Here is a 22,232-nt window from a genome sequence, read left to right as displayed (position 1 = left end):
AAATAAAACAGCTCTTGTCTGGTTTTTCCTAGTCAACTTTAATTACTGTAAGGATGGGTGCAGCAAGATAAATGTTTCCTTTTCACTTCAGTGCTAAAGAAACACAAGCTCTCCTGCAGTCTTTTATGTTTAAACTCTGAGGTCTGCAGCCTATTCTTATTCACCGACTGGAAAAGATTGGTTGCAATGGCCAGTTTGATGTTTTGTGCTCAGCTCCCAAAGTCCCAATTTGAAGTCATTCTCTTCCACTTAAGGAGACATTCGATTTTTTTTTCCCCTTTAATTTAAAAAATGTACTGAACGCAAAGCAACGTTACAAGGATTACTAGGTTGCCTCGTATAAACTCCGTGTGTGCGACACTCTTCAGGCTGTGTCAGCAGACAAGGTCAGTTCAGCTAAACTAACCAGCTGCCAAGCAGCCGGTTCCGGGAAAAGCTTTAAACATGCTGCATGTGTACGAGCCAAAGTCAGACCCAAAATCTAAAGTGAGGGCAACAAGTACTCGGTCTTAAAAAGGCCCATGGAATTTAATCTTGTTAAGCAAATTTGAACCGGGCGGTTGTCCACATTGGCCCAATGGAAAGTCATAGAAAAATATTTTTAACTGAATGACCCAGTCCAGTCCAAGACCTTCTGCCTATCTCAGCATCGTTACTGGCAGGGGGTGGAGAACAGAGGCTGCTCTCCCCGCTCCATCTCCCCCACCCCAGGCCCCAGTTATTCCAGCTTTCGCTAGGAAAACACCAGGGTGAGAATTCACATTTCTCCATAAATCTTAAGATGGTAAGAAAATTGCTCCTCAATTTTCTAGGGGAAGCCCTAGACAGTCCTATAGGAACATGGTATGAAATAAAGTAATTCTCAATAATTCATTTTATGAGGGATTAGCAGAGAAATATCACAGACAACAGAAATCTACAGGATTCTACTACTTTTGTCTATTTACCTGTTTGCAAAATAAATATTTAAATACAAGTTTCCACTGGGGAATAAAATAAGTGTCCACTCTTTGGTGGAATTAACAACAGTAAACCAATCCAAAGGGAGGGAACGAGAGATTTCCAGCCAGGCAAGAATCCTAAATAGCACACAACAGCACGATCACTCATCACTGGAGGGCTGGCTGAAACAGCCCAACTAAAGCAAAGTTAGGCTTTGCTATTCTGACAGCCTTGTCAGCGCAGCATTTGGCAGGTATGAATAAATGTTTTCCTGAGGATTAAACAGGGAATGATGTAAAACCAACTCTATTTTGCCATAAGAAAAAAAAAAACCTTTTCTATTCATGGAAAGGGAACATGCAAATCAACCATCTATGTAAGATTAGGAAACAAACTAGTATACGACACAGTTATCCTAACCAGAAAACTAAATCAGAATACTGACCCTCCACTTCTGAGATGAGATGGCAAGGATGTTGTCCCTTTGAACGTTTCTTGCTCCTTGATTTCACTGAAGCTTCCATCATAAGTTAGCTGAAGTGGGTGACTCTTTAAGTGGCCAACGGCATCGGATTCTGTTAAATGAATCCCATTTATTTTCACCATGGGGTCCCCCATCACAACTGTTTCTTTGGATTCCACTGTCTTCTTTGCTGTAACAATCAAGGAAATGTTTTGTCAAGGCAGTTCTGATTTTAGGAATCCCTATTTCCAGGTGTTTTTTTTTTTTCTATCTAAGAATTTATACAATTTAAAAATTTTATATTACTTACAATCAAGTCTTTCAAGAATTGTGTGGACAAAATCTGTAAGACCTCACCACTATTTCAGGCTTGGCAGCATCAATTCATCAAAAATGAATCTACTCTCTCAGAGTCTACCAGAGGACAAATACTCAAATGTAGGTTTTATGAATAACTTGGTCCATATAAACACTTCTGCATCCCAGAATGAGGACTCCTTTTCCTGAATTTGATTATCTTAATAATTTCTTTTTCAAAAAATACTGAGTGCTGGGACACCTGGGTGGCTCAGTTGATTAAGTGTCTGACTCTTGATTTCAGCTCAAGTCATGATCTCAGGGTTGTGGGTTTGAGCCCCACATTGGGCTCTGCACTAGGCATGGAGCCTGCTTGGGATTCTCTCTCTCCCTCTCTCTCTAAAATAAATAAATAAAATATCTAAAAAAAAAAAATACTGAGTGCCTCCCTGATGTCAGGCACTGGTCTAGACACTTGGGCTATATTAGTAATGAAACAAAGAACCCTGACTTTATAGGACTTATGTCCTAATAGGTATAAATAGGTAATAAATAATGTTCTGTAATAAACGAGGTACATGACATAAGATAATGAGTGCTACAGAAAAAAAAGCAAAAATAGAAAAATGGAGAAAATCAAAGAGGATTGGGGATGGGGACCGGCAGCAGTTTTGAACAGGGTAGACATAGTAGGGCAAGCCTTTAATAGGGGTGAGACATCTAGCCACGGGTTGACCAGAGACAGAATTTCCTGCAGAGGGAATAACAGCTACTGAGGTCTTAAGGCAGGAGTGTGCCTGGCATGCTTCAGGTACAAGAGGAGTGGAGTATGTGAGGGAGGAGAGGAAGAGAGCTGATCAGAGGGGCAGCACCCAGATCGTGGAGGCCTTATATACCACTGCTGGCTAGTAGGAAGCTGAGGGCATTGGCTTACAAGGCTTTCTAAAGAGGAATAAGATAATGAGAGTTGCAAAAAGAAGTCCAATCTCTAAACCGAAAACATCTATTGTGTTTATGAGTACAGATTCTTAGGCTTACAACACAACACTTTCTTTATCAGCAAGTGGACGTTAGGAATAGCTCATCCGTGCAGCTGATACCACACTTGTGTCTCAGATAAAATATATTTTTTTGAATGGGAATGTGGGGATGAGGTTCATGTAGAAAAATATTGTTTTTGCAAGCTTCTCCAAAACAACTCAAGGTTTTCTTTTCTGTACTTCAACAAACCATTAAAAACCAACAAAACCACCTAGTCCACTCCGACCAAGCTCCCTGCTCTCAATGAATTTTAAAGCTGAAAGGAAACTTAAAGATTGGCTAGTCTAAACTTCATTTTTCAGATAAGAAAACTGAAAATCCAAACGTTGAGTGACCAGTCTAGGCTCACAGAGCAAGCGCAGGGAGAGCCAGGGCTGTACAGTGCAGAGTGTAGGCTTTGCATTCCATCAGGCTCAGGGTCAAGTACTGGCTGAGTGACTCAGGCAGGTCACTCAACTTTTCTCTCACCTTCCTCGGTGGTCCCCACCTCTTAGGGGTGTGGTGAGAATGAAATGATATGACCTAGTAAAGTGATTTACTCAAAACCTAGAGGTTATTGTCATCATGATTAAGGGAACCCAAGAACCCCGACTTCTGGTCCAGGGCTCGCTCTGTAGCACCACGCTGCCTTAAATATCTTCCCTACTGAATTACAAAGCACATATTTTGTTTCAAGTAAAGCATTTTTAGTCTATGCCTACATTTTAGCATTTCTTTCATTCATTTACTCCATGAATATTTATTAGGCACTCGCTGCTATGTGTCAGGTGCTGTGCCAGGCGCTGGCGGTCTAGTGATGAACAAGAAGTCCCAGCCACCAGGGAGCTTCTATTCTAGAGGGGAAACACATCCATACTCATAGGTGGAGTTGCTGCAGCCCATCTAACTTCACAATCTACTGGAATGAGCTTGTCAGTTATTACTACAGGGAGAAGCTGCCCTGGGGCTCACTCTTATCCTGATGGATGTCCACCATTAAACTGAGCATGAGTAACAACACCCTGTGTGTCCCTGGTAAATGTCCATAGCACTCTGTTAATTTTGTAATGGATCATGGGTAAAATTCCAAAGTCTACAATGAGTGGGATTACCATGCGGGAACAGTTCCATTTCACAGATACTGCTTTGGCACCTGTTTTAGGTTCTCAGGCTACAGATAAAGGAAACTTCTTTTCCTCCTGAAGTCGCTCAGTCTTAATAGGGGGAGACAAAGAGACAGACGTGTAAGGAGAGAAATGTAGTACAGCCTGGTCCGAGCCAGGTAAGGGCAGTACAGAAAATAAGAGTGTCCCGAGGGGTTGGGAACAGGTCAGGGAAAGATTTATAAAGCAAGCGGAGACTGAGAAGTATTCTGAAGGACTAACAGGAGGCAAAAAGGAGTTCTGGGAAAAAGGAACAAAAGTCTGCAGTCAGAGCTAGTTTTGTGCGTGTGTACCCCAAGCAGGGTCCCACACTTAGAAGGGCCCTACACTTGGTTGAAGGCTTTGCTGTCACCATCTTGAAATTCTCAACAATGTTTGAACAAAGAGCTCCACATTCTCAGTTTATAGTGGGTCCAGCAAATTATATAGCAGATCCTGCAAGAAGCTTGGAAGAGCAGGACAGGTGTGGGGAACTGCAAGGAGTTCCAAACTGCTGGTGCACAGGCCGTGGACGGAAGGCAAATGAAAGTCAAGAGAAGGGCCTGGAATGTCAGGCTGGGGCTAGATCGCTACAGAGCTGTGCATGCTGAGGTGTAGAGACTTCATCCCCTGGACCAGGAGTTGGCAACCTAGCCACCAGGTCTAGCCTGCCTCTTGTTTTTGTCGCGCCTGCAAGCTAAGAACGGTTTTTACATTTTTCAATGGCTGGGAAGGATTCAAAAGGAGAGCGCTATTTCATAAGATGTGAAAGTTTCAGGAAATTCAAGTTTTGGTGGCCATAAATCAGTCAATGTTGCTTTCCCACTACAATGGCACAGTTGAGTACGTTGAACAGAGACTATACGGCCGATTTGGCCTAAAATAATTACTCTCTGGCCCTCTACAGAGAAAGTTTGCCAACTTCTGTGCTAGGTCAATATTTCCCAAACTGCATTCTTCAAAAGACGGATTCCACAGTCAAGTACATTTATAAAATGCTGGGTTGAATTAAAATTAAATAGGCATCTTTACAACATTCAACTGTGCCCACGTGCACTGGGGCTCTCCAACAGGGAGAGGAGGAAGGCAAACTGATTCGAGTGCTGAACCCCTCTTCCAAGGGAAAGCTGGAACTCACTTTGGCAAACACTCCTTCAGGCCCAGGGAGCCCTCCAAAGGGTTTTCAGTGAGAAGATGATGCAATCCGATTTTTATTTCCTTCCTGCCCCCTTGTCCCATATGGCACACCCAGAAGATAATCATTTTTCATGGTCCACTGGGATAAAGGGATGAGGCTGCTGCTCACAGCCATGTGTGGTTGGCAGCTTGGCTTCTCCAGGCTCTTCCAGCTGCTCTGAGGGTCCTCAGTGAGCTGAGGATGGAGCAAGGCAGGGGGTGGGGGGACAGAAGACCAGGCACAAGGCGACAGTTGATAACAGCAGTGGGGCAGCGGTGGGACAGGGAAGTGCAGAGCCAGGAGACGCGTGGAAGCCCACGCAGAGAGCCCGGCGAGGGCTGCGTGAAGGTAAAGAGGGCAGGGAGGGTGAGAAGGTGGAGACTGCCCTGTGGTCTCGTTTGGGCTTGGGTAACGGGGCGGTGTTAGCAACACTGCCAACCGCCAGCCAAAAAGCCCATTTGAACAGAGCAATTACACCGTGAGTCCTATGAAGCTGACCATGCACGTCTCTTCCCCTTTCATTTTTTAAAATTTTTTTATTCCTTTATTTTTTTAAGACTTTATTTATTCATGAGAAAAAGAGAGAGACACACACACACACAGAGAACGAGAGAGAGAGAGAGAGAGAGAGACACAGGCAGAGGGAGAAGCAGGCTCCATGCAGGGAGGCCCAAGGGGGACTTGATCCCAGGTCTCCAGGATCACACCCTGGGCCGAAGGCAGGCGCTAAACTGCTGAGCCACCCAGGGATCCCCCCCACCCCTTTCATTTTCTTAAATCAGGAATCCCAACCCTGCCAGCACACCCCTTGCCTGCCCGTGGCAGAGTCAGCTACAAGTGACCTCATGATCAAAGGCAGGGGCGCCCCCTCGGTCTCCAAGCACAGCTGCCTTGGAGTCACCCCGCGAAGGATGCCTTTCCTACACAACAGAGGCTCTGAGACAAAGCCCGGGGAGCTCCTGCGCAAAGGTCAACGAGTCCAAGCAAGGCCGCCGCATCAGAAGGTGTTGCAATTGGGCAATGTGCGCTTTTAAAATGACGATGACTTTTCGCTGCCATCGCTTCCTGAGCGCCGACCCGGACCCGGGGAGGATGCGCAGCGGGCACCTGCCAACAGCGTGGATACAGGAACGGCACCAGCCAGGGTGGCCTCAGTGCCGGGAAAGGACAGCCGCAGATGGCACCTCCCAGAGCGCGGTGGTCCCTGAGGTGGCCCCGGAGGGAAGGCGCCGAGCCAGGGGGAGGCAGGGAAGAGGAGGGTGGCGGGTGAAGCTGCCCAGGCACCTGCACAGGGATGTGAGCAGCTCGGGAGGCGGCAGGGCTCTCACCTGGGAGCTACCAAGAGTTAAACCACGAATGCATATGCAGCCTTCAGGCCCAGAAGCGAAACACTTAGCAAACAGCACCCTTCCAGCAGCCCTGCCTCCCGATTATAAGGAATGCCACCGTTCCTACCTAGGAACCTACCTAGTCTGACCTCACTCCCCCACCCTGGGATCCCAGATCCCATCCCTTCCCATGTTGGCAAGAGCTTTGTTCCCGCAATTACCAATCCTCTCTGATTTAATTGGTGTGCCTGGGTCCCCGTGGCTGGAACGTTTGAAAAGCTCCTCAGGTGATTCTAATGTGCAGCTATTGTTGAGAAATTTAAGTCAGGTGACGTCTGTCCCTTGCTGAAGCCCTGCTCTGGCTCTTCAGGGCAAGCCGCATAGAGTCTGGGCCATTTTGCCCAGCCTGGCCCTCCTGGGCTGTGGCCTGAGCTCCCTCCATGTCCCCATGGGGAACCATCTTGCAGCCACACTGGCCTTCGGGTCCTGCACCGCCTGAGTGACCTTCCTCCCCTCTCGGGCCTTGTGGCCCCTCAGTGCGGACACATTGTCCACTCCTCAAGGACGCATTCCAGTGTCACCTGAGCTCACACAAAGTACCCCTGCCACAGACATTCTCCATCCCATTATCTTGCTTATCTTCTTCATAACCCTCGAGGGAACCCAAATTATTTTATTTCTTTGTTTTCCTGTTTGCTATCTCCCCTCACAAGCTCCTTGAGGGCAGGGCCCCGTGGACCTAGGGAGGTGCCTGGCTCTTAGAAGGGGCTCAATAAATAGCTGATTGACTGTTAGAAAAGAAACAAATTGGGACATCAAGGTAAACCAAGTTGCCTAATTACACATCCCATCCATTATGGTGTGACATGCACGCCCTGTATTGCCTCTTTGTCTCTTCCTTTCTTCTTGATTCTACCTCCTTGGCTATGTCAGGGATCACGAGGGAGCAGAGGGGCCAGAATATGAGTGAAGCAGGCTGGGGAGACATAGGGAGCTGCAGCTCACACCCTGGGCTAATGGGGGTGGGGGCTACCTGGAATGGGGGCCCAGTGTTGCCAGACCTTCCAATTTTTCTCAAGAGGTCGTACATCTGGATTCTTCCATGAGATATGCTACATGTAAATACTGGTGACTAAAAGAAAATGCTTGTATGTCAAACAAGTAGGATCCTCAGGTGGCGGCTTGTAACTCTGGGGATCCATCCTCGGGTAATCGCCTCTCTGTGACTGTAAACCTACCCCTCTTCATCCATCCTTATTGACTGAAGGAGAGCCAGTTCATTCAGCCCCTAGGAAAGTGGTTTTCCAACTTTTTGGCTACACATAGCAATAATAAATTCACAATATAGTTTAATATAAATATATAATAAATTGATAATACGACCTTGGACACACAGATACATGACTACAGTAAGGTCTCTTTGAAGCTTACCCTTACTATCTATGTTACGCCCTGATGTTCTGTTCTATTCTATTCTATTTCATTTTATTTACTCCTGGTGATTCACTAAATTGGTTGCCATCTCACTAATGGGTTATTTCCCGCAGAATTTGAAAAAATTCTCTTGGTATACTCTGGACAGGGGTGATTCCAATGGTTGGGACACACCTTAGAACATGCGGTTTGCAGCTTCTCTGTTTCCAGGTTTAGACGCCCACCAGCAATTCTGTGGAAAAGAACTGGAAAAACTGCATCCAACTTCTGCTTACTTGTCACGTGGGGTTGGAAAGGTATTTATTTTCAAAGACCTAAGCTTAGGGCACATGACATGAATCTCAAATGTGCCTCATGAAATTAACCACTGTTTGAACTCTAACGTAAAAGTCATTTATTTCCAATATAAGTGAACTCTTTCATTAGAAAACATCCTAATATTTTTTTTCCTACCAAGTAACTTTTTTAAAAAAAATCTGCCACTTAGGTATATTTCATACATGCCCAGAAGCATATATGAACAATGCTTCTTAACCAGGTTTGCACAATATTAATTGTTAGTTAATGTAAAAATCCTGTGGGGTTTGGAAAAAAAAAAAGATGTAAAAATAGCTTTTGTGTGCGAATTCAAAAAACATGCCCACCCTCAGATTTCAAAGGATGAAACCCCAGCCTTACACTCAGTGGGAGGAAGGGTCCTGTCCGGCAGAAGAGTCCCCTGGGAGGCCGCCCGGAATAAGCGCGCCCGGGCACTGCTTATTCTTCTAATCTTCGCAGGGTCCACTGGGGGTTTAGGAAAGGCAAGGCAAGGATCCTCCTCCGTGGTTGGAGATGCTGGAGCTTTTGGTTTCTGGAAAGAGATTTTTCAATTAATTGGCGTGAGTTTCTGTGTCTCAAACAGGACTTACAGCTCTGGAGCTGGCACTGACACTTCCAGAAGAACACAGGGCTTTCTGCTTGGCTTCATCCCGGCCACTTGATTCTACATCTCATTGGCCCATTTTATTGAATGTGTTATATGTATAACAGTTTTTCATTGTTTTTGTCAAATATATTATATTAAATACTCTGTTACCATGCTTAGCATGTTTGAGCAAACAAATTATCCTTGCTAGCAAACAGATCTCTCTATGACACTATAAAATTCCATACAATGTATTCAAAACGTTTTTCTGAACTTTTGTGTTCTGGCCAGCTCAGAGAGCCATTACTGAGCACCAATATATGCCAAGAAATATTGTGGAACATAAACACTCTCTTTACATATTTTGGACTCCACGAAAGTATTTTTTTAAGAATATAAAAATTCTTGAATGATTTAGATTATAAAGTCTAAAACATAAGAATAAGAAGTTGTCTAGGACTTATATAAAAATGTTTTACTTTGGGGGGGCGGGGCCTGGGTGGCTCGCTTGGTTAAGCATCTGCCTTTGGCTCAGGTCTTGATCTTGGGGTCCTGGAATTGAGCCCTGCATGGAGCCCTAAGTGAGCCCCTGGGTTGTGCTCCAAACTCGGTAAGGAGTCTGTCTTTCTCTCCCTCTGACCCTCCTTTCGATTCATGCTTTCTCTCTCTCTCTCTCTCAGATGAATAAATATATTTTTAAATGTTTTGGGGAGCCTGGATGGCTCAGTCAGTTAGGTGGCTGCTTTGGCTCAGGTCATGATCTCAGGTCCTGGGGTTGAGCCCCCAGTTAGGTTCCCTTCTCTGTAGGGAGTCTGCTTCTCCCTTTCTCTCTGCCCCTCCCCATAGCTTGTGATCTGTCTCTCAAATAAATTCTACATCTCAAGAATTGCTGACACCCTTAGAAAAGGAACATTACTGGCAAAATTCCAATTCCTTAAAGACTAAAAAATACTAGCACTGAAGCACTTAGCACCATGCCACTCAGACCACCCTGTGGTCTCACCTCCAGATGGTGGTGGCCTCCAATTTCTTACAGGGGCCTCCCACTTTTGGTGTTGCTTGGTGATCCACCCTTCCTCCCTCCAACTTTAACATGATTATCTGTTTATGAAAGAGGAATTTTTTTGAAAGAGGAATTTTTATGGCCACAGGTGCTTTTAGCTCTCTAACCAAAAACAATCGAATTAAAAGTTCCTAAAGTCACTTATGTAATATATGAAATGAGTGACTCTAAATCCAATGGGTAAACCAACAAATTTTTTAGAAATCCAGTGTGAAATTCAAGTCAGATGATTTGGTAAAATAGGTGACGCTACCTATCATATATGACACATAATTTTGAACATTCACTTTCTCATATACATTAATAGAACATAGAACGTACTAGAACATATTAGAGTTCTTCTTCCAAGAAGTTGTTTATTTCAATAATGATATTTTTCAAAAGTTTTTTTTTGAAATTTTTTATGTCCAGAATAAACCCATAAACTGGACAGAAGAAAAATTAGCTTTATGACTTTAGAGATACATTTTTCTAAACACAGAAAAAGGGTAGGGATGCTTGAGTAGCTCAGCGGTTGAGCATTTGCCTTTGGCTCAGGTCATGGGATCGAGTCCCGCATCTGGCTCCCCATAGGGAACCTGCTTCTCCCTCTGCCTATGTCTCTGCTTTTCTCTCTGTGTCTCTCATGAATAAATAAAGTCTTATAAACACACACACACACACACACACACACACAGAAAAAGGGCAAATAAAAGAATCAGCCTACTATAGGGGAAGAGTAAATGCCTCTGGGATCAAACCAAACTGGAATGTAATCCATTTGCTAGTTCTGCGAACTTGGGCAGGCTGTTTACTTCTCTGCACTTGCCCAGCTATCAAATGGAGAGAGTCTCCTTCTTGCAGGGACATTGACATACGTACAATTCCTGTTATGGAGGCTTGAGAAACACTAGCTCCCTTCAGTCTTTATTTGCCAGATTTGGTTCCAAGTGACTTTTAAGTCTCAAGAGCCAAGACGTCTCAAGAGCCAAGACCCTAGCCTCTGACACAACCTTGCTGGAAAAAAGATTTCGAATTCAGAGAGGTCTCTTCTGAAGGAGACAACACTCACTGGCCTGTATAAATCATGCTGTATTTCCCTCATAATCGCTTTACTTTTTCGGCTCCCTAACTTGTTGCAACATATTCACAAGAATATGACTCAGGCCATGAAGCTAATAGTAACAACAACAAAAAAAAAGTTAAGCTTATAATGCAGGAAAATAAGTGCCTTAGTTATAGTTCTGAAATATTAAATACATAAGGATAATCTCAGTATTAAATGTAGATACGAGGTTTTCTTATCTCAGAATGCGTGTACTCTGTGGGTATCTCGAATCTTGAAACAAAGATTAGAAAGTCTGCCAGACAGTACTAACGTAAATAAAGTAAATGTCTTCTTTTATAGATGCCCTAAATGTTTTGGGTACTAAGTAAAAGATCTTATAAAAAGGGAACATGAACAAAGCTAATTTTTACCCAAAAGAAAATAACTCAAGTATCTCAGGATGGCAAGATCAAACCTCCTTGATAAAGGACATCATTCTCCTAGTGCAAAATCAGTCACTGTTTGTATAATGAAAAATAAGTCCCATTTGACTACGGTCCTTAACTAAAATTATTTATTCCTATATCTCACTGGACTCCTTAAAGCATAAAGTAATACATGTAAGCATTTTTGGTTCTTCAAGGGAAAACTATTAACCAAGCCATCAATTTCCATCCTGCCAGGTTCTACAAAATGTTCTTCCACTTTGCAGAGCAAATTGGCTTTCGTGGAGCAAAACGGTACAAACTTTTTTCTTACAAGATTCACTTCGTTTTAGAATTCAGAGAACATTGCAAGTAAGTTGAAATTTTCACTCGAGGACCTTACCTCCCTCATTTTGTGTGCCCTGACACTAACTGGGGACTTGAAGGTGATCAAGGATGCTGGGAAAGTCAAGTTTTAAGATTTGTTCCAGCTGCTGAAGAATGAAAGACTGTTCTCATAGAACCGCCCAATCAAAAAAGATGAAATTCCTGGAACATTGAAAGAATCTGCCCAGCCTTGACTCTGACCCCAGCACAGCAGGCCTTGACCAATTTTTGACACGGCTCCTCTGGATCACCACATGGAAAGGTGGGGTCACCCTCGTTCTACCGGAAGGCAGGTCTGCTACATTTCACCTCAGGAAGTTGCCATGATTTCATTTGTAGAACAACAGAACACACACACACACACACACACACACACACACACACACACTAAAAGGTCTCTTGGAAATTAGAAAGCAAATATTAAAAATGCCTGCAAGTGAGGAAGGCTGTTTTCACCTTCTCTGCTTCAGCTGAAACATCCTCCATCTTTTCCCCTTGGACACCGGTGCTTCTGCTTCTCGAGCCTTCCCACCCAGATGGGGAGTCACACACCACCGGTTACTTCTCCCCCACAGTTTTTCAGGCCTTTAGGCTTGGACTGGAATTATCCCACTGGCTTTCCTGGGCCTGCAGCTTGCAGACTTCTCAGTCCCCCCTCATCATGGGAAGCAATCCCTCAAAATAAATCTCTTCCTATATATCTGTATGTATGTATGTATCTGACTACTGGTTCCTTTTTTTTTTCTGGAAAACCCTGAGTCGTACAACTGTGTATCAATTATACCTTAGTAAAGCTGATAAAAAAAAAAAAACTCCTACAAGCACATAACCTTTAGATGTGGCAATTGTATGTGCATCTCTATGACTATGATTTTCTCCACAGGTACGCTGGGCTCCTCTATCATTCTCAGCATGTGACTCGCTGCTGTAACGTTCCCATTCAGAAACAGTGACAGGAGAAAACCATTGCTTTGACATTCGCATTCTGCTTTCTTTTACCCTGGATTTCCCCTACCCCCAGGTATATGTGGGATTCCAAGGCCCTTCCTTTTAAAAATATATTTTTTTACTTGTCAAATACTTGGAGCTGGGACCTGTAAAATGTAAAAAATGGCTCAAACTAATCTATGCTGGGGGCGGCTGGGTGGCTCAGTCATTTGAGCATTTGACTCTTGATTTCAGCTCAGGACTCAGGGTCCAGGGATCAAGCCCTCTGGTGGGCTCTGTGCTCAGCATGGTGTCTGCTTGTCCCTCTCCTTCTGCTCCTCCCCCTGCTTGTGCTCTATCTCTAAAATAAATAAATAAATAAAATTTAAAAACCTAGTCTTTGCTGTGAGAAATCAAGACAGTAGTCACCCCCGGGGAGGCAGTTTCTGATGTGCTGGTGATGATCTATTTTTTCTTTTTGAATGCTGATTACAGTGTGGTGAGTTTGTGTAAATTTATCAAGCTGCATACTTATGATCTGAGTCTTTCCTGCATGTCAATAAAAAGTTTAATAAAAATATTTGCGACTTAAACAACCAGAATTTGTAGGTTTAGGAAACACGGGAGAATTCTGTTTTGACAATAATAATGATGAAGACAAAACCTTCTATTTATTCACAGGGTCACATCTCTTTTCCTACTTCATACAATCCAAAGTAAGAGAGCAGCTGTTCCTGTGTATATAAATCTGAACACCAGTTAACCAGGGTAGTGGAATGAAAACAGAAATAACTACTACCACCGACAGCTCCACATCTCAGAGCTGTCGTGGGAAGATAGGGAGCTGCAAAAAAAGAAAACAAATGTACCAGGGCATACCAATATAGCAACCAGGTATACATGTTTCCCTCCTGTCTTATATGATTACAGGTGCTAACGGGAACCTTGCTGAGGCAGTCAGGCCAGGCAACCGAGGCCTGAGTGGTCAGGGCACAGGGCACCCCTGAGTGCAAGGAGCCTACTGCCTGCTGGAGGGTGGGAGGTGGGAGGAGCACAGGCCAGACTGTGCAGGGTGTGGGGAAGGACAGAAACAGGGAGAGGGGGAAACATAAAAGCTCAAGGAGGTAAGCTGACCTGTTAAATGTAGGAGTTGGAATGGGCTGCTTCCTTGGTCCCTCTTCCTTAACTGACTGCTAGTTGAGGAATTCTTAAAAGGCAACCTAGCCTGAGAAAGCGACCTAGAGCCAGAAAGTGCTGAAGTTCAGTCGGTCAGGTCTTCACAAATTTTTTCAGCAAGTAAGCCCCTTAACTATGATATACTCCAGACCCAGCCTTCAGCTGTCTCCTTCTTCCCCACTCCCTTGTCCTTTACTTCTACTTCTTCTTATCTCCCTCATTTGCCACGACAGTAGTTCTGGGAGTCAGAGGATTCCCTCAAAGGTGAAATGGAAAAAAGGAAATAAGGTGGAGGGGCAGGTAGTATAAATTCACTTTCAGAATTTTTTGACTGGGGGCTCCATACTTTAGTTATAGTTTGTAGTGAAATATACTTAGGACTGTTACATAATCAATTATAACAAAAAGAGTTCAAACTACTGGAGTTATTTCACTCAACATGGGGATTTCTGAGTCTATTTTTACTTTGCACATAGCATCTAACCATTCTGCAGTAAAGAAATATAATTATAGTGACCATAAACAGAGGCAAATGTCAATGTTATTTTTGCCTCATATCTAATCCTGCAGTCCAGAGACTGTACCAGTTTGACAAGAACTGGCTTTGACTAGGTTAACTCTAGAACAAGAGATTTTTTAGGAAAGAATAGGCCCAAACTGAGTGAATCTCCCAAAACTACAGAATATTAAGAATAATACATAGGTGTCAAAAGACAGAAACATAAAATAGAGAGCCACTCTACAACAGGAGCTTGGAAGATACTTCTATAGAGAATTAACTAGCCACAAAAACATCCCTAAAGATACTTGCTCCTGGGGGTTTCACAAACAACACAGCCCAGCCAGACCCCCCTGTTGTGGGTAGGTATCACTATGGGTTAACATATCTATTCCACATGCTTCTACTTTCAAATAAGAACAGCCAAACAAACAGCATAAGCTATTAGAGGGGAGCCTCAATATGAAAAACAGGGACCAAAATAAACATAAAAGTGCAACAGAGACACAGAGGGAAGACCATATAAAGACAAAGGGAGAAGATGGTCATCTACAAGCAAAGGAGAAAGGCCTCAATAGATATCAACCCGACTGCCCCCTTGATCTTTGACTTTCAATCTTTAGAACTGTGAGAAAATAAATATCTGTCATTTAAGCCACACACACACACACACACACACAAAGACACACATACCACAAACACAAAACATAACAGAGATTTTAAAGGAAGAAGGAAACAATTTAAAAATCAAAATTATCATTAATATACTCAGATAAGATGCTACAACCATGAAATATAAGAATAGTATAGGTAAGAAAAGATAACTTAGAGCAGGGAAAAAGCTTTTAGGAAATTAAAAAATAATTAAATAATTTAAAAATATGAAAGCAGAAATGAAAAGAACTCAACAAAAGATTAGAAGATAAAGTCTCTTCCAAAAAAAGATGGGAAATAAAAATTTTAAAAAGAAAAGAAAACTGTACTGGTCCAAGGACTCCTCTATATTGGAATAATATATTCCAGAAAGAGCAAACAGAACAAAAAAGAGGGAAAGACATAGCAAAATAATTCAAGGACATTTCCAAGAGTTAAAGGGCATGAGATTCCATTGAAAGTGCCCAGCACTGTGGATGAAAATGGACTAACACAAAGGTCCATTATCATGAAATTTCAGAGCACTGAAAACAGAAAGAAAAATCCTACAAACTTCTAGAGAGAAAAAACAGCAATCAAGGTCTCAAATAGTGTACTTGCCATACATCTTTTCTGTAGAAGCTACTAGAGGAAGTCCTCCAAAAGTACATTAAGAAAGAGAAAAACATGGGATACAGGAGACAGGATAGCCATGATAAGAGGGAAAAGCAAGCTGTGTGCCAGGTGCCAAGGGTAAATGGTCTGGAAGAAAGTGGGGAAAGTTCTCCAAAAAGATGAATCAAAAGAATACCTCATGTACCTGAATAGGTGGAGGAGATTTAGATCCCTGGGGAAGAGTTTGGGATTGAAATGGTAATCATAGAAAACTAAAAAAGCAAGGCAATTATTAACACCAGGGAAAACAAAAAGTGGCATACGGAGGGAGAAGTAGTCATCATTATTAGTTCAAGGCTCAGTTGTAAACAGGGTTTATATAATCATAGAGAAAAGGGATCTAACCAAAAGTATGATATGTCTATATTGGGAATAGCAGTGGAGATAAAAAGGATGAATACACTGTGAGGATGTGTGGGAGGAAAGACAAGAGTTAAACCCTCATCTTCTTTAGTGAGAAGTCATTAGATAATTCCTCAAGCTCATAAGGCAGAGAGGAACAAGACAGTGTTATTAAAATTTTTGGATATAAATACCAAAAGAATGTGCCAAAAGAGTTTAAAGTGAAAGCCACTGGGAAAAGTAGAATGAAGAATAAGGGGACAAGAGACCCCTGAAGTGTTTTGGGTAACAAATCTTTGGCACCTTATGTACACACAATATGTAATTTATTTGTATATGTGACTGTTAAAAATAATCTATATGCATAAATTTTTTAAAAATTATGAAAAACAAAAAATATTGTAAAACATTCTGTTTGCCAGGTTATTGTCTATTTCTGAAATTCTTCTTTATTATCAAACTATAGGAAAATAGTAGAAGTATTTCATTAGACATAAAATATTATATTTGAAGAAATATAAAAGAAATTGCTTTCGTAATAAATTATCAGTAAACTTAAGTCTATATGATCCTTAGCATATACAAGTACTGATTCCAAGTATTTGGGGCCAATTCCATTTCACAGCACTCATGGTAATATAAAGTACTCACAAGCTCTAGTGGACTGAGACGAGCACCAGAGATGGGCCTGGAATCAGATGACTCAAAACTGGATGCATGGAGGCTAGCACAGGGGATGGAACAGAAATATTAGTTTGTGAAGAATAATTTATTTCTACTATATGTTAGTTAATTCTAGCCTCAAAACAAAAGCATTTAATGCATCACCTTAAGGGAGAAGCAGTATTTTAAAAAATCGTAGTACTTAGAACATTTTATTAATAAGTTTTTTTTCATTGCTTTTAGGGGTATTAGAAATATTGAATAATGAAAAGAAGAAATGTATATTAGAGACTTTAAAAAAAAACTTTGTTCATATTGCTTTATATAGTTGGTATGGCAACCACTACACACCATTTCAAACCAAAGCAACTTCTTGGACCCAAGGTCTGGACTTACCTTTAGGAATCTGGAATAGAAACAAGAGGTGTAATTAGCAGACATCAAAATGAAAAAAAGCAACTATCCATAACTAGAATTTAAGGGAAAGTGTCATCTGGTGGCTTACATATCCAAGTGTACAGGCAGAGAAATGTCATTACCTGAAGGAGGAAGGAGGTCTATTTTCTGGTGTTCTTGAAGATGTAGGCCCAAATAGTTTTCTTTGGTCTTCCCGTGGTGTAAATGGTCTTTGGGTCCCAACTGTTCTTAAAGCATTTCGTGCTTCACTTATGATTTCTGCGCTGGTCTTCTGCTTGGACATAGAAGGTCGATAAAATGGATCCAGTTTTTCTAACTTTTTGTCATTTGGAGATAGCATCTTTCCTTTTAAAGTCAAATGTTCTTCAGGTAGACACCACACTCTGCAAATCTATGGTATAAAATATTAACTGTTTTCATCAATGGGTTTAGAAAGCAGTGCTTAAACACATCCACATATGCTTAAGGCATTCCTCTATGTTAAACTAGAAAAAGTCACAATTTTTTAAAAGATTTTTTTATTTATTTGAGAGAGACAGAGCACCCGTGAGCAGGGAGGTGGGGGGGTTGGCAGAGGGAGAGGGAAAGGGAGAGAATCCCAAGCAAACTGCACTGAGTGTGGAGCCTGATGTCGGGTTCCATCTCATGACCTGAGATCATGATCTGAGCTGAAATCAGGAGTCTGACACTTAACTAACAGAGCCACCCAGGTACCCTGTCACAGACAATTTTTAATTAACAATATACCAGGCAGTTATAATTAGAAGATCAGGGTGGAAGAAAAGCTTTCAAAAATATAGGTTGATGTGTACAGTTATGCCTATGGGAATATATGCACTCGAGGGAAATGATGTGCAGGGAAGATAGCCAGGATGAAAGCTAAACCTGGAGAGAAAGAGGATAAATCATGAAATAGGACAGGCTAGGAAGAGAAAATCATCTTGTATTGCCCAATCTAGAAAGAAAGAAAGAAAGAAAGAAAGAAAGAAAGAAAGAAAGAAAGAAAGAAAGAAAGAAAGAAAGAAAGAGAAAAAAAGAATAACACTGAGGGGGAGAGGGTTCTTTTAAAATTTTAACTAAATCTTCCCTTTTTTCCCCTACTGCCCTCCACATAAACTGCTGGTATAAGGTTGGAGTTAGACAGATGGGGCCTATTTCCAAGCTATATTTGCTTTTATAAGCTGTAGTTTGTAAACTCAGGGAAAGGTTCAGCCCCACATTTGCCTGTGATGTATTTAAATAAATTGATACAAATCACCTTCAATATGAGATAGTGTCCTCAATGAATAAATATCAAATATCATTCCCAGGCTCATTTTCTCAGATAAAGACTTAAAGTCATTCACAAGGGCCATGGGAATGCAGATTCTTCTTAAATACTGGTGTGTCCCCATGGAGGCCTGGTTAACTTGGCAAGACACCTTGATAGCTCTAAAACTTTAAAACAGCTGAGATTTTAAAAACTTAATTCTAATTAGTATATGGTATTAGGAGTTCATTTAAACAACAACAACAACTCAGATCCCTGAAATATATCTCTAAGGAGAAAGAGGCCTGGAAATTTTTCCTACATTTCAATGCCCAATTTTAGAAAAAAATTGCAAAAATGAAACATTTTTTTTTGTGACATATGCCCAAGGAAACTAAAAAGACTTCATCTCCATAAGTAGAATCAACAGATGATTCCTTAGACAAGAGGATTTACTATATTATGATTCTATACATTAAGTTGTTATGTAACAACAGACAACAAGAACATTTGTTTAGTTCTACCCAGGCCCTACCCTAAAAGTTTTTAAGGTAAAAGTGTATGATGAAAACTACAAATGATACGCTGTTCATTTGCCCTTTTTCTTTTTAGTGTTAAATGTACTTTATTACTTTTGAAAATCGATCACCTGTACATGATGATTTTTGGTCAGTCATAATACCTGATTGGCCAGCACAGATAAATATTTACAGAGAAACACTAATACTTTAAAAAACTAGCCTTTGGAAGACATTTTTGAATTAAAATTTTTAAACAAGATTTATTTATTTATTCATGAGAGACACACAGAGAGAGGCAGAGACAGCCAGAGGGAGAAGCAGCCTCCCCACAGGGGATGTGGAACTCGGTCCCAGGTCCCTGGGATCATGCCCTGAACCATCCAGGCATCCCTAATTTAAAATTCTTAAAACGTTAAAACCAACATGAGTTTCAGTTTTTTTTTTTTTTTTAAAGATTTTATCTATTTTTTAATGAGAGATTGAGAGAGAGAGAGAGAGAGAGAGAGAGGCAGAGACACGGGCAGAGGGAGAAGCAGGCTCCATGCAGGGAGCCTGACATGGGACTCGATCCCAGGTCTCCAGGATCACACCCTGGGCCAAAGGCGGTGCTAAACTGCTGAGCCACTGGGGCTGCCTGAGTTGCAGTTTTTAATGCTATACCTTTCATATGAAAAGATCTAGCAAGGTAAAACAGAAAAAAAATTACTAGATAAGCAGTCCTATTCTAGGAATTTTTGATGTAGGATTTTGAATTTAAGCAAAGTCTCCAAAAGCATGCACATTAATACAAATAATAAAAACCATGACAGGTCAAGTACATTTTATTTCTAATGCTTCTGATATGACCGGCTGTTTATTTTTAAAATATTCAAGGCTAGTTATTAAAAATGTGTATAAGTGTTTTTCGTATATCCATATGTAAGGTTTCTCCTGCTATCTAAAAGCAGAGCATTCCTGTGAAAGCTCTAGTAAGGCGAAACTGTGTGAGGTATCTGGTATCCCCCACTTTCTGCCACTTTGCTTTCACAAAAGACCTACATTAATACCTGTTTTCATTCACCAAAAGAAATCCGAAGAGGATTTTTGTTTTTCTAAGAAAGCCCTAACACAGGTCTTGCATAAAAGCAAAGTGATATAACAGGAACCTTCAGAAAGCAGGGGATACCTGTGGTAATTTTGGATGCATAATAATATGAATTCAGTCCCATCACATCTTACTCAAGGGGCCGTATCAGTTTTGTTTGCCTGTTTGTTTTTAAAAGCCCCACCGCAAAAAAAAAATAAATAAATAAATAAATAAAAATAAAAATAAAAGGCCCACCGCAATAAGAAAGCGTGCCACTTAGTGAGAAGTTCCTATACAATGAACGAACAGGGTTTTCCCGGAGCCCAAATGAGGTTTGTGATTCCTTTGGCCCCATATAGCACTAATTATGTCTAGCAATGTCAAAGGTGATCTGGTAAATGTAATAAAGATTAGAGAAAGTGCTTTGGATAAACAATAATGGACCATCATTCCTGACTGAGATTTGGCATTTTAGTTTGCATGGAAAACTATACTCTTTTACGGAGTAATTAAGCAGGTTGAGTAAGTACTGAGTAAATATGCAGGTTGAATGCAAACAATTCTGTACTTTATTTGGGCATACAGGAGTTTAGATTGATCAAATACTGGTGGAAATAATGTAGAATAATGGGCCTAAAAATCTTTTTGTTTGTAAATTTCTACCACAAATTTTTTTTTTTAAGATTTTATTTATTTATTCATAGATACACAGAGACAGAGGCAGAGACACAGGCAGAGGGAGAAGCAGGCTCCATGCAGGGAACCTGACGTGGGACTCGATCCCTGGTCCCCAGGATCACGCCCTGGGCCGAAGGCAGGCACCAAACTGCTGAGCCACCTGGGCTGCCCCTCTACCACAAATCCTAACACAAATTTCTCTCTCCCTCTTCCTTTCTCTTTCTCCCAAACTTGAACAGTTACATTGTGAGAAGCAGTTTCAGTAATGTAAGCTCTTTCATAGTTAATCTATGATCACATTAATGTCAACATGTCACTAATTCAAATATGGAAGTGTTCAATGATACAAGTGAACTGAATTAGAAGTGTGTTTTCTGGGGAAAGGGAAGAATTTTTTCCTTTCTATTTGTTGAATTACAACTTCTTATTATAGAGGATTTTTGCCAGCTTACTCATTCAGAGTTTGAAAGCTTGTCTGTTTATAGGAAAGTACACCTGAACCATAACACAACAGTATCACAGAAATTTTAACTTTACGAAAATTCTCCTGACAACAAATCCATCCAGCTAGTATGGATTGTTTCCTATGTGCACGGCCCTATGCTTGGATCTCTGGGAATACAGGAATAAATACTGTCTTCACTCTCAGGCAAGAAGGACCACTAAGGCTAGTTACACATTTGCTTTGATATCAAACACTATGCTAAGCAGTCTCGAGTACATCATCTCAATGAATTCCTACAACAGTTTTGGGAGGGATGGAGTCTTAGACAATTGCACAAAAGCTATCACCTATGCCCAATGATATTCAGACTACTACTCATAAATTAGGGCGGGTGGGCGGGGGGGGGAGACACCTGAGTGGCTCAGCGGTTGAGTGTGTGCCTTCGGCTTAGGGCATGATCCCGGGATCCAGAATTGAGTCCCATATCAGGCTCCTTGCAGGAAGCCTGCTTCTCCCTCTGCCTGTCTGCCTGTGTCTCTGCCTCTCTCTCTCTCTCTGCCTCTCTCTCTCACTCTCTCTCTGTCTCTCTCTCTGTGTGTGTGTGTGTGTGTCTCTCATGAATAAATTTAAAAAAAAAGATAGGGTGGTGGGGCTGCAGATATTTATGCACCAATATAGAGACATGCCAATATTTTCACAACTGGAGTAGCTTTCTTGGTGTGTAAAGGCTGAATGTCTTGTATTCAAATGATTTTAACACAAGGTAAGAAACTGATGGGGGCAATGAAAAAAAAACAGAAATAACTCCTATGTGATTACAAAAAAAAGAAGGATTTCTGATTGGGAGAAAGTGTCAGGGAAACTTCCTGGAGGAGGTGATGCTCAAGCTGGGTTCTGAAAAATGGGCTGAATTTGAAGCATGTGGCAATGGCTGACATTAGGGCTAGAGGAGAAAAGGAACTGCCAGCAAAGTCAATGAGTGAGCCAAGGCAGGGTGCCAAGAACATATGGGGTGTGTACTGGACAAGAACAGGCTCTAGAAATACAGATTGGAGTTGGACCAGAGAGAGAACTGACTGGCAGGTCAAGAAATAAAAAAAGCTGGTGAGCAAATTAATTAACAGATTTGGAGGCATGATGTGATCTGGCAGGAATGTGTAAGATGGAAAGGAGGGAAAAGACTAGAAAGGGACAAAATCAGGTAGTTCTTATGTAATCAGCCAACTAATTCTTAGAGGCCCTCCTGGAGGCGTTCCTAGACATGCCTCCCCCCGTCCTCCAGCCTCAGTTAGGTGCTCCTTCTCCACTCTCTACAAGGCCACTGGTTGGCTC

At 41.7% G+C, this 22,232-nt stretch overlaps 1 protein-coding gene across 5 annotated transcripts in view; it reads right to left on the bottom strand.

Moving 5' to 3' along the window:
• The window catches only part of ARMC2 (armadillo repeat containing 2), a 104,194-nt gene that overhangs the window by 78,677 nt on the left and 3,285 nt on the right, over nt 1-22,232 (bottom strand). For 4 of the 5 annotated variants that reach the window (XR_005368109.1, XM_038554882.1, XM_038554883.1 and 1 more), the window contains exons 2-5: nt 17,064-17,332; nt 16,513-16,585; nt 8,482-8,653; nt 1,388-1,595 (exon numbers count right to left, since the gene is read on the bottom strand). Coding sequence is in view for 4 of the 5 variants with exons in the window: in XM_038554881.1 (XP_038410809.1) it covers nt 1,388-1,595; nt 8,482-8,653; nt 16,513-16,585; nt 17,064-17,332 (722 nt within the window). In the remaining variant the exon portion in view is untranslated. Of the gene's footprint in view, nt 1-1,387; nt 1,596-8,481; nt 8,654-13,670; nt 13,775-16,512; nt 16,586-17,063; nt 17,333-22,232 lie in introns of those variants that run through there. The other variant, XM_038554884.1, reaches the window with a different exon arrangement.

Source organism: Canis lupus, chromosome 12, assembly GCF_011100685.1.
Source record: "Canis lupus familiaris isolate Mischka breed German Shepherd chromosome 12, alternate assembly UU_Cfam_GSD_1.0, whole genome shotgun sequence".
NCBI lineage: Eukaryota > Metazoa > Chordata > Mammalia > Carnivora > Canidae > Canis > Canis lupus.
This window is presented reverse-complemented; position numbering and strand designations above follow the sequence as displayed.